Source organism: Enhydra lutris, unplaced genomic scaffold (genome assembly GCF_002288905.1).
Source record: "Enhydra lutris kenyoni isolate GAN:26980312 unplaced genomic scaffold, ASM228890v2 scaffoldscaffold1, whole genome shotgun sequence".
In the NCBI taxonomy this organism is placed as follows: Eukaryota; Metazoa; Chordata; class Mammalia; order Carnivora; family Mustelidae; genus Enhydra; species Enhydra lutris.
This window is the reverse complement of record NW_019154085.1, coordinates 42,925,036-42,937,852: the sequence shown is the minus strand read 5'-3', so window position 1 is coordinate 42,937,852 and position 12,817 is coordinate 42,925,036. Positions and strand designations below refer to the sequence as shown.

The 12,817-nt window shown below is 46.2% G+C and overlaps 1 protein-coding gene across 2 annotated transcripts in view; it reads right to left on the bottom strand.

The window, feature by feature from the left end:
* The window catches only part of LOC111157513 (ArfGAP with GTPase domain, ankyrin repeat and PH domain 1), a 556,692-nt gene that overhangs the window by 294,204 nt on the left and 249,671 nt on the right, over positions 1–12,817 (bottom strand). For both annotated transcript variants that reach the window (XM_022519024.1, XM_022519112.1), the window contains exons 7-9: positions 10,546–10,673; positions 9,221–9,376; positions 2,698–2,790 (exon numbers count right to left, since the gene is read on the bottom strand). In XM_022519024.1, coding sequence (XP_022374732.1) covers positions 2,698–2,790; positions 9,221–9,376; positions 10,546–10,673 — 377 coding nt within the window. The remainder of the gene's footprint in view (positions 1–2,697; positions 2,791–9,220; positions 9,377–10,545; positions 10,674–12,817) is intronic.

Sequence of the window (12,817 nt, the reverse complement as noted above, 5' to 3'; positions counted from 1 at the left end):
AGAAGGGTGGGGTAGCAAATGAAACCATGGCAGGGCAAAGGGAGACCTTCCACGCCTGGAGCATGTGAGAGTGGTGGTGTGGTCCCCAGACAAATGTGGGGACCGTCTTAGAAGTTTCTTCTACATAGGCGGAAGGTATCTGTCTGAGGTCAGGGCTCACCTGTTTTACTTAAAACACATAACTTTGCTTTCTGAGCTTTCCGAAGGCTCTCCCCCAACCAGCCGTGGAGAAAGCACAGGCACTGGGGCGAGGGGCTGGTGTCTGGATCCTGGCCCCATCACTTCCCTAAGTGGCTTGGTCGGGAGTGCTCGCACTGCCCGGGGTTTCATTTAAAGCAAGGATAGTACAGCTACACCTGTCGCGGTGTGGGGGGTTCAAGGGGACACTATATGAGCACTTAACCAATATTAAGGACTCATCTAACTGTTCGTTCCCTTGACAAGAGATCTGGAGAGCATCTAGAAAGAACATGCCAGCACCTGGCTCCTTCCTCTGCAGTCTTGCTCCTCATTTCCGCTGGCTGAAGTCACTGTGCGGGAAGGGTTAGGAATTCAGAGGGTCTCTAATGATCTCGGATCCTTTACAAACACAGCACACACAGGCATGTGAGATAAATCTGTAGGACCGGCTATAAACCCACATCAGTCCCCGTGACCCAAAGACAGGCTCCAACAAAGGTGCCCTGAGCATGACTAACTGGAAAATCCTGTTTTGCTGGAATTTTAAAAAATTCTCTCTGAAATCTCCACATCCCAGTGTTTCAAGGGGCTCTGATTATCATCCAAGGCCCATTTCACAGATGAGGAATCTGAGGACTGGAAGCTTCTGCCACAGGGGGACTCTGATCTGACAGGTGTGTACTTCTAGGAAGGAGCTGTCCTGGCAGCCATGAGGGACAAGGATCTCAGCACGCTCTTGAACCATGACTCACTGGGAAATCAGACCATGATTTAGATTTCGACGACATTATTTAGAACATTCACAACTGAAAGGCTTCCAAAGACTGGATAATACTCATTTTACGCTTGGTGGTCAACTCCAATCGGCACACAGATTGAAAACCTCGTCTGTATGGCGGGCCCCCTCTGCAGATGAGCAGGGTACAAACTGAGTGAAGGTTCCAATTACGCCAGGGGCCTGCCCAGCCCGTGTGGAGGGCGGCATCCCCCAACAGACAAGAAGCATGAATCAAGGAAATGGTCGAGAATCAAGTTTTAATATTCCCAAAAGGAAAAGTCCCAGGACCCATTTTTTAAATGAGAGAAAAGGAGTTAAGTGATATGAAAAGGAGTTTCATAATCCTACTTGGAACAAAATCAACAGAAAAATCACGCATTAAAATCACCTCCTGTAGACGGCTCAGTGTCTAAATAAAAGCATATAAAGAAAAGAATGAGCAACGACGTGTGTGGACCTCGACAGTAACAAAACCATTTTAGAGCGTGAAGACACTGCCCGCCAGCAAAGGGGAGGGAAGAGGATTTTTCTCAATGGTGCCGGGAGCCTGACCACACATTCGTGGCCTGGGAACTGAATGTTCCCAGAGTCCCTGCTCAGCCCCTATCCGACCTGTTTCCACCCGTCCGCGCGGAGGCCGCCCGGCCGCCAGCTAACGCGGCCTTCCTGCTTGTTTCAGACGGTAAAGTTGCATTTGTGCACCGACTTCTGCCCTCTGGAGGGGCGGCCGGAGCCGACCGGAGTTGCGGAGGGCACAGGAAATGGGGTGCGCGTGGAAGAGGCTGGCAAAGAGCAATCCCCCAGAGGAACAAAGTGGTTACAGCCATGTTCGTAAGAGGAAGAGCTATTACCCTGCCTGCAGATTTTTTTCCCCCTCTCTCAAGCAGAATGCACTCTAAATCAATTGGACTTCTTTCACAAAGTAAAAGATGCTATTACCAGGAGCCACAGTGCTGGGTCGAAGTCTTTATTTTTATTTTCTCTGGAACTATAATAGCAAAATATGTCACGTGAACTTCCATTTTACTTGAGACATAAAGTAATTTGGTACCCGGTTTCTGGGCTAATGAAAACCTATTCCAGGCTAGCGACATAGGCCAAAACAAATGCTTGAATTCAAGTCCTGTTGTGTAATGAGGAAGTTTAATTAAGGCCCCACATTACAGCTGTAAATGTTCCTTTATATAATAAGGTCTAAATGAAACTGAACCTAATCAAAGTTACAATTCCTTCATTAGCAAATTACAAACAAGAGCGCGCAGCTGACACACCGGCTATGATTATCACAACTAATTGCCTCGTTGTTACAAACCAGCCTGAAACAGTGTTCAGATGTCCGTCTGCGAGAGCAAATTAGGGCCACATCGGGCTATTCCTGTGATCACAAGGGGCTCTTGTACGGCGATCTGATTTACCCCTGTCGACTGGCGGCCCGCGGCCCAATCAAAGCCGAGCTACAAAGGCAGCCTTTGAAGCCAGCTCAGCCTCGAAACACACTCCATATGCAGCGGGCAGACTGCACTTCATTAGATCTGTTGTCACATTTTTCCCTCTTCTTATTCTAATGATCCTATTTTAATACACACAGGAACCTCTTCTAATTGATGTCAAGTGAGTGACTTCTACATTCATCAACAGAGCACATCAAACAAACCTTGGCGCACGAGCTGGCATCATAGCAAGGAGAGGCGAGGTGTGTCTCCAGCTCCAGGAAGGGAAAAAAGGGGGAAGCGGCGTACCTGTTTAATTGGGATGGCTCGACCGCTCCCGATGCTGTCCGCGCGGCTCTCCAGGCCTTTTTTCTCTTTGTCTGGGTCACTCCCTTTCCGAGACTGCAAAGCAAAAATAAAGTTAGCATCTGGGTAAGGGCTGTGGCTCGCGGATCTGCAGGCCTGCCCTTCCCCGGACGGTTTCTTCGCTCTCGCACCCAGAAGCCATGGACAACGCAGGCGCAAGCACACACAAGCCCAAGAAGCGGGCTGTTGAATACTTTGCTCCCACCAACCCATTATTTTACAGAGAATTCTCCAAACTTTGCCCCCTACTTTTCCTCCGCAAAATTCCCTTTTAATTCTTTTAGACAGAGCTCAAAATTCAATCAGTAGAAACCAACGGACCGTATAGGAAAGTAACGCCCAACAGGAAAGTGCTTTCTGGGGCTGCAGCTAATCCAGCCAAAGAGAAAAGGCCTCCTTGCGGCTTGTTGGGGGAACCTACCACATGAATGTGTATGTTGAGTTAATGTCTGAAGGAGGATTTTGAAATTCTACGAACGACGGAGCGGAGCAATTTAATAGTGCACTCTTCATTCATATCAAGGTGCCGTGAACTTTTTTTTTTTTTTTTTAACTGCTTCTGGACAGTTAGAAAGCAGCAAAGTCTAACTACTGTTACCACACCACACCACAAAAAATAACAAAGGGGAAACAAAGTTGAAGACCTCTTTTTTGACAACACATCAGTGCTTGGGGAAAAATGAGCAGCTCTATCTGCTAAGTTTGCAGAACTGTCTCCTGGGCGGCATTGTTGACACCGTGTGACCTGCTTGGGAGTGGGCAGGTGGCCCCGTGCCACTCAGGGAAGCCACAACCCTGAGCGCAGGCGACTTCGGGAAGTGGAAGGAGCACCACAGCTCAGTCTCCATCTCCGGATGGCATGAGGAAGTGTGAGCACAATGATTTTCTGACAGATTTATTTTATTATGAGAGAAAGATCTGAAACTCGTCCTCCTTAATAACTGTGCTGACAAGTGACAACTTCACTCCATTACTTTTCAATGGGAACATTACTCACGCAATATTGAAAATGGAGAAATATTTTCATGTGCTTTTCAAATCTGAGATGATATATGAAATGAACAGACTTCGTGGTGTCCGGTGCTGCAGCGAAGAGCTAATGAAATCCAGTTTCAAAGGGGTGTGAGAGCAGCCAGGTTTTTTTCTAATATTAAAAGGGGCAGTGTTACCGGGTGTGAGAAAACTCCCTAGGATGTAAACTCAGATGTGGCACTTTGAAGAGCATGTGTGCTCATTAGGAAACAGGCCCCTTTGATGACTGTGGAAGCCGACATTTACTGAACACCTACTATGTGCTAGGCACTGTGTGTTTTTTTTCTTTAAGGTGGTAGAAAAGCCTGGAATGAGGTAACGGGAAGTGAAAAAGCAACAAACTGAAAGTTGCAGAAAAACGTAAGACAAAGTTTGTCCATTTGGGCTGGGAGGAAATAGGAAATACTGATTCCTTGTCATGAATTTCAGCTATAGGCTAGGGGCTCACTTTTCTCTTTAATTAATTCTTTAATTAGTAATGTTCAGTTAAAGCTATGAAATGGCTCTCAAGTCTCCTTTTGCTGTATCTTAGTGCACAGGCAGGTTGGCACTTGAGGTTTCCATTTGTAAAAGATTTAAAGCTCCTGATGATAATATTTTAAAAAATATATATTTTTTTAAATCAACAGAGCTCATTAATGGGACTCTGGGGTTTGATGAATTCTAAATTTCCAAATTTGAAAATCCACCTTCATTATTCTCTATTAACCAGAATAATTAACAAAACAAACATAAAAAAAAATTAACATCTTCCTCAAAGCAGCACATCTGCCCCCCTAGTCCCTCTGTGCTCCAAGCCGGATGCCCAGATTTCAGGGGAGCAGGCTGCCAGAGAACCCATCTCTGTCCGATCACACACGCTGCTATGAATGACCCCGGAAGTTAGGAAGACTTCACCACCAAAGTGGCACAGAGATTCGCGATGACTCTAAGGCTCTGACCAGCTGCTGGGCAGAAGGGTCTGCTGCAGCCCCGCCCCACGATTACTTCCCCCTGCCCCAGGCTGCGTGGCTGCTAAAGCAACGGGCACCCAACAACTGTGCGGAGACAGACCCCTGGGCACGCAAGCATCTGCAGGGAGCTCTCCCGAGTCTTCTGCTGGCCCAGAGACTGTATGGCCACAGCACACGCTTCTGCTTGCGCTGAAACCGCTCCGTGAAATCCTCCCATACAAAGAGGCTCTGGGCACCAGCTGCGCGTATCACAAGTAACAGTGTGCAGGGACCAGCCAGACACGCACAACGGGAAGCTAACAAGGGTCGACCATGCTCGGCACAGGGGTCAGCGGTGAGCCCTTGGAGAGACCGTCACCCTTGCCAGCCCCGAATGTGAAGAAAGAAAGGCTAAATATAGTCTCGTCATCACCTCCTTCTTTACACAAATGTTTACCTTTCCTCATGTGACGCAAGAAGCCACAGAGGGACACCCCATCAACTACCTGCGTCCAGGGACAGGAAGCAATGCTGCCAGGAGCCCGCGCTATCACACAGAAGCCTGCTTTCCCCCTTCAACCCACAGTGAGACTCTGACTAGCACACACTGTGACAGGACCCACGGTCCCCTCCACAGCAGACAAAACACACATGCTGCTATTCGCACCATCAACTTCACTGCCCCGTTTTTACAGTGGGTTTCTAGGGATCTTTTCACAGTGTGCTTCCTGGGTATGCTGGGCACCATTTACTGGTGTCCGCGGGCAGGATGGGGAGCTTTTAGAAGGATCATGTAAGGACACCATTATTTTAAAGTATGAAAAGCAGCAAGGCAGTGTCAGTGATGGACATGTACTAGAGTGAATTTAAGATGTGCAGATGGATGATAAACACCAAATTCAAGATGATGCTGATCCTCCAGCAGGGAGCTGGGCAGGTGTATATCTAGGAGGCACACCTGCAGGGCTTCAACTTTTACCCAAGATGTGCTATTTCTTAAAGTCGTGGCAGGCGCGGCAAAATGTGTGCGTTTGATGAGCCCCATGTAAGTACGTGCCTATGTTTTTTTTATTCCTGTCTCTGCATAAAAATATTTTCTAATAAAACATTTTAACCACATGTACATTAGGACAACTACACTAAATTAATTGTCCTAAGAACCCACTTTGGTTTCGGTTACAAAACCAAAAATGGAATGGACATAGCCTTTTAAAATTTTTCTCAAAACAATGATTTTTTTCAAAGAAAAGAGCAAACAAAATAAGATATAACTAAGCTTTTGATTAATTCCTACTACAAATATAACAATTTGCTACCAGGGGAGCAATCTGAAATTTACTATAATTTGTTAAGAGTGCATATGATTTTTGTCTAAAAACGCATGTATATGCAAATAAACATCTGGGAACTGCAAAATGTGAGCCCAGAGTGGTACATTACAGGTCTACTTTATAAAATTTATAAGCATGGTATTTGAAAAATGATGTGTGTACTACTTAATTAACTCTGGCCTCTTTATGACGGTCTAATAAATAAGGTGGATAGCACTCCTCCATCTAGGTGGTACAGCCGCAGTCTGCGTGGAATTTTACTCACTAAGATTGTTCGGCCGAGGGCACATGTGTCCTCCTACTAGATGCTTTTGAATAAATACACATTTCCCCAATTAAAGGCAATAATTACCAACAACTTCCAGGGATGAAGAGTCTATGAATTTTACATATTTAAGAGTAGATGTAAACTGGTAATAACGAGAATTTAGTTTCTTAATTGCTACAATTTCAAAACTAATTTGCCTCTTCTCATTCCTTGGATGACACTGACATCTAGTGGAGTTCCTATTTCTAAGATCTTGAACTTAAAAATACCCACAAGTCACCATCACCACCACCACCACTGTTTTGTTCAACATCAACACCTGGGTCACACCCTGGGATTTTAACCTTTTTCCTTAAATGCCATGGTGTAAATCCACTGCAGTATTTGCTTCCTTCATAACCCCAAATTTCTACTGCCTTTAAGAATTGCTGCACGGCTGGACTCAATTACTAAAATGGTTTACTCTCCAGCTGTTTTCCAACATTGAAAGGGAAAGAGAGTAAGGAGTGATCATGTACAGGTTCACAGGGAGGCTTTTCCACTATTAGACACATTAATTACGACATAATTAATGGAGATTTTCAGTAACCGTAAGGATGAGTTTTTATTGGCTCCGCACCCGCCCAGCCCAGTCTGGGCTGCTGGGGGCCCTCGCCTCTTCTTGGATACCTGCACGCTGCATGTACACTCGTGCTTGGCCTGGAGAAGGAGGGGAAGGCCTTATGCCTCTCTTCTGTTCTCCTCCGGCCCCTCCTTCTTCTCCAAAAACACTGTCTTGAATGTGGGTTGACTCTGGCAAGAAATATTCCTGACAGACAAGAAAACCAGTCTCCGCAGACAGTAGTGGGGAAGGAAGTATTTATTAACAGAGTTCTTAATATTTTTGATTCTTCTTACCTTAAAGTTTCTCCTTTGTATGCAACCTGGATTGTCATGGTTACCTAGTGGGCAGGGTCCAGGATAATGTTTTCTGACACATTCCAATTCCAGAGCCACTCTTTAAAGAGTAGGAATGGGTATATGCTACAGCTGTCTTTCCAAACAGCCCTATTTTTAAAGAGACTTCCTGGCTTCTCCCTCTTCCTTAGAATGGAAACCAAAGCTGATGACCAGTACATGCAGCCCCTGGAAAGTGTGGTGAGCCTGCATGTTCTTTCTCCCCCGGCCTGGGTGTTGCCAAGTGCTGCCAGTGTTGGGTGCACTGGGAACTGCTGTTAATTCTTGGTGTGTGAAACATTTCACAAGAAAGCCTCTTATATCACAGAGGAGTTTATAACCAAATCAGGCATTCCCCTGCATCTTGTAGAAGGCTGAACACCTCCCTCCCAGTGGGTCACACAGTCCTACAACTGTTTTTGCTTATTAGCACTGTCATAATTCTTTTCACAGCTGCAAGGGTGGAGACACAAAATTGAAATCCATGCCACTAAGACCCCTCACCCCACTGGAGATTCTTCCAGCAGCACGACTCACAGAGAATGTTGCCATTTCCGGCCCAGGAAGGCTAAGCAGGGACCCCAGGAGGCTGGGGTCTGGGTCTGGTCTGTCTGCTCCTTACCCTGCACTCACAGCAACAGCGTCCATCAGAACTGACGTGGCAGAGGGTAAGCAGCAAAGGAAAGGGGACGGTCTGTCGGCAGCAGATCTTGGCAAGTACAACTCTCCAATAGGAAGACTGCCTCAAACGTGGTAGGAAAGGCATGGGTGTCTACCAGGCTTGGCAGCTGCATGCAACATCAGAAATGCTGTCTCTGAATAAGGCAACAGGTCAGCTAGGCTCCCAGCCACCCCTGCAGAGCCCCGCTTAGTTCAAGACACGAAATCCTGGACTCATCTGCATCTAACTCAGCGGTAATCACCCAAAAGGAGAAGTCCAATGGTTTAAAACAGGGCACCACATAACTCTGTGCTGTACTGCTGACCTGGGCTTGTACGATACTTAGCAGCAACCTCAGGTGCTACCCATGACTCCACCTGGCTACCAGTTGTAACAATTCAGAATTCCTCCAGAAACTGCCAGGTGTCCCCAGGGAGCAAAAGCACTGGTTGAAAGGATGTACTTATGATGCACACTCCTGGTCTCAGGAGGGAAAACGTTTTTCTGAGGTCAAACGACTCCAGTCACAAGCCAGCAGTTCTGCCTGCAGCTCTAGGCTCAGCTGCAGAGCCTCTCATGATTGACTGGTTATGTCTGCTGGGTACACAGGAAGGGATGTGGTGGGAGTGCTTTTGCCTCCTCGCTAGTTTAGGGATTTTCTCTGTGTCCCCATTGCCCAAGGGAGCTTTTAAAAACTGCACATGCCTGGGGCCCACCTACAGATTCTGAGTTCATAAACCTAAGCCCATGGAGATGATCCTCAGATTTAAAATGCTCCACAAATGACTCTAAAGAAAAGTCCAATGGAGAGCCTCCTGTCGAGGAGCCTCTGAGAAACACTGAAGCCTCCTGGTGATGAAGCCACCCCCACCCCCTCATCCCCATGATAAATCCTCAGAAGCCCCAGCCCGAGAAGGGAGGGTTCCGTACACCGAAGTCGCTGATGCATCCCACAGGGAAGGCTAGAGGCCCACGTCTGGGGATTCTGGCACAGTTTTGTCATCTCATACCCAGAGTGACAAGTCTGTCGCTAGAGACCAGGACAACCACGAGATAATAAATACCTTCGTACAGCCCCTCACTCTTCATTTTGACACATGTATCTGAACTCCTTGCACACAGAGAAATTCACATTTTCCACAGTGCCCAAACCCTTGCTTCTTGTAATTTTGTTAGACCTCCAAAGAAATCAGTGCTAGTCTCGTTAACTGAGTCTGGATTCTACAAGTAACACTAAACCATCCAGCAACTAATTGATGCATAGTGATTGAAGTTCTTCACTCAAGCTTCTGGGGCAGACACTCACGGTGAAGAGATTGGAGCGGCGCTTGGACTGCTTCCGGACAGGTGTTGGTGTATTGGCAGTGGGAGGGACATCGATTCGCAGTTCCTTCTGGCTGGTGCTTGGCGTTGACGGGACGGAGGAGGAGTAGTCGCTTAAGCTCCCGCCTCCGTTACTTGTCTGAAACAATGGAAAACAAAGGTTTTACTAATGACATGCTCCAGGAACCTAATGTCACCACCTTTGCAGGGTCGTAAGCCACAAGTTAGTAAGCTACACTGAAGAGAAGCCTGCATGACAGGTGGGGTAGCTGCTCTGACTCAGCTAGTTGATTAGCATCGAGTAGAACATGGCCTTGTTGTAGACTATACCAATCATCTCATAAAGTACTTTTTCCTAAGAAGAGTGACTTGAGAAAGAGAGGTCTCTGTTATTTGAGTCGAAAATGGGAAGGGGGATTAAAATGTAATTATCTTCTATTTCCTTTGAAAGATGCAGGGGTTGGCTGAACTAAATGGGCCCTAAGACTCCATGGCTCTAGACCAGATGCAGAAAAAATGCGGTTTGTCTTGACAGAACCCAATGCACACTCTGAAAATCCAAATACTTTCAAAGACATTTAAAGATTCACAGAAAATGAGATGCCTACAGTGGAGACATCCACATCCTTGAGTCTACCTTCATAGGCCCCTACCGTAAATCCATCACTTACTGACTTCCTCAAGGAAAATGGAAGTGGCATGCCAAACCCTCTCGCTGTAGCCTTTTAAAAAAGTCCAAATATAACACATGCCCAAGAAATATTAGTTAAAAACACACACAGGCAAACCAAGTCAATGGTTTCCTTAGCAGACTATGGATTTGGTTCTTCAAAGTGAAAATTGCTTTGTTTGCTTCCAAGTAATTAATCTGCCAGAATGTTACTCTGGAATGATGTAACCAAGGGAGATGGTAATTATAGTTGAGGTGTGCTACCAAATTTAAGCATATGGTGGGATTAGCCACTGAGGTTTACCCAAAATTGTTCAACCCATGAGCAGACCAGAACCAGGACCAACGCAGGGTAATTTAAATCAAAAGCAAAGAGCGCAACGCACACCTGGAGCCTCTGCCCATACCAGCATGCCTCACAACATAGGCAGCACGAAGATGGAAACACTGAAGAATGATTCCCATAAAATCCACTTGGCCACAGCAGTTTCTCAAGGAAATGTACAGTCAATTACCAACATGCTGTTATTTATAAAGTGGAAAAGGAAAAATAAAAGACATCCAGCTCAGAACTGGCTAAGAGTACCCTTGGGACTGGCCCGCTCCCTGGTTCTGCTGTGCCTTTCCACCCCACATACCTGGCTTATGTGCACAGCGGACACCTGTGCCGAACAGACGGACGAATGGCTGGGGGAGTTGGGCAGCGACTTGCAGGGCCCGATGGACAGCTGCTGCTTCTTCCTCGTGGCCACAATCTTCTGGGCAACTAGTGGATGGGAGACAAGAGGAATTCATGTGAGGCTGGTTTCCAAATACAGGGAATGTGGCAGAGACCACCAGCTGTCCCCACGATCCACTACTTCCTTCCTCTGCAGTAACAGAGCTCCCACCTCTGGGCTGGGCACAGGACCACTAGACTAAAGATAGCATTTCCCAGAGCCTCCTCCTCCTTGTTCTCCTGCAACCTGGCTAAGTGCAGCCACATAGGCAAGCGCTGGCCGGGGGGATGACCATCGAGAGGGCTCATGCAGCAGCTTCCAGGAATTTTCCTTGAGAGGGCTGCCCTTGGCCCATTTCTTCCTTCCACCTTTTCCTTTCTTGCTGCTGAAAATGTACAGATATAAGCTGTAGCCTCTGCAGCCATATTAGGGACAGAGGCACACGTAGTGGGGCACAAGACAGAAGGAGCTGGCCCTCCGGCTCCAGCCTCAGTAGCCCTGCCCAGACCACCTCAGCAGCCTTGACCATCAAACAAAACAATAAAAAATGCACACCTGTCCTGTTCAAATTATTCTAATGTTATGATTTTTTTCCTGTTACTTGCAGCAAAAATAATCCTAAATGAGACAAGGTAATTTAACTAACCTCTCCCCCTTGAAAATCAAAAATCTATTTTTTGCATAGCCTAAAGAATCACTCTTAACTTTATAAGCTACTGCATAGAATTATAGCCAAGGACATGTAATTATATCAAAGACTTTATTTAAATACATTACTACACACATTGGAAGTTTATCTTAATCAATACAAATCTAAATTCAACCAGCCATAACTTCTCTTGGCAAATGGGCTCGCTGATAAAGCGTGCTGCCTTTAATTGGAAAGGAAGTCCACAATAAGAAAACTCTTCCCACACCAATAGGTGTCACTGCAGAAGAACTGCAGCTTTTGTTTGAATAGAGGTGTGTCTTTGGGGACAAGCTGTAATGAAGTTCAATGGTGTTCAATCCTTGTCTCAGTCCCGAGAGCTGCTATTTTTAAAGATGCCTGTGCCAAGGAACACACCGTCATCCCCAGCGATAGGCTGTTAACACTAAAGGAGCACACACAGCGTCCATGGTTTCTTTTCCAAATGAACAAAATTTTAATAGGGAACTGCTTTGTCCACAGCTTATGGCTTTCCTATAAATGAATGATCGTGTAAATATGATGAAGCGAAAATGCAGGGTGTAAAAAATGGCTCTCAGAGATGAAGCAGCAGCTTCATTAGTTACATCCCGCCTCCAATGGGCCTCTTATCCCGAAAGGATGATATCAATTAATTTATCTTCCCGCAGTGTATTGATCACAAGCTTCATCAGCTAATCATGTTTAAATTACAGAGGAATATCGCAGCATTCTGTCATTTCAAAACCATTGGCGTATCGATCTGGGGTCTTTGAAGACGTATATCAGAACATTTTAAAAATCATTACGTGAACTCAGAAATAAAATCTAAGCTCAGCTTCCAAAAGCTGCAAAACATAGGTCATGCAGGTGAAGTGAAATCCAAAGACTAAAAGTCACGACTGTCAGGGTGACTGCCAATGTACTTTTTTTTTTTTTTTTTTCTGAGGAGGTAGCGAAAGGGGGTTTTGATGAGCAGTGCAGAGGCATTTTTGTTTTACTACCAGCCTCAGAGCCGCTATACCACAGGATGACCACGCAGGCTAGAATCTTCAAGCTTGCAGAGAGCAAGCACGCGGAGCCCAAACGGAATGCAGCTAGGCTGTCCAGAGAGCTCTGTAAGTGTTTTCTATAGTTTTCTACATGAAGGGAAGATCTGAGAAACTTTCCAAGACAAGCCAAATGTGTTATAAATTCCTCATTTTGGGGTGCCTGGATGGCTCAGTCAGTTAAGTGTCTGCCTTTGACTCAGGTCATGATCTCAGGGTCCTGGGATCAAGCCCTGCATCAGGCTCTTTGCTCAGCGGGGAGCCTGCTTCCCCCCTCTCTCTCTGCCTGCCTCTCTGCCTACTTGAGATCTCTCTGTGTCAAATAAATAAAATCTTTTTTTTTAAAGATTTTTTTTTAATTTATTTGACAGACAGATCACAAGTAGGCAGAGAGGCAGGCAGAGAGAGATAGGAGGAGGAGGCAGGCTCCCTGCTGAGCAGAGAGCCCGATGTGGGACTCGATCCCAGGACCCTA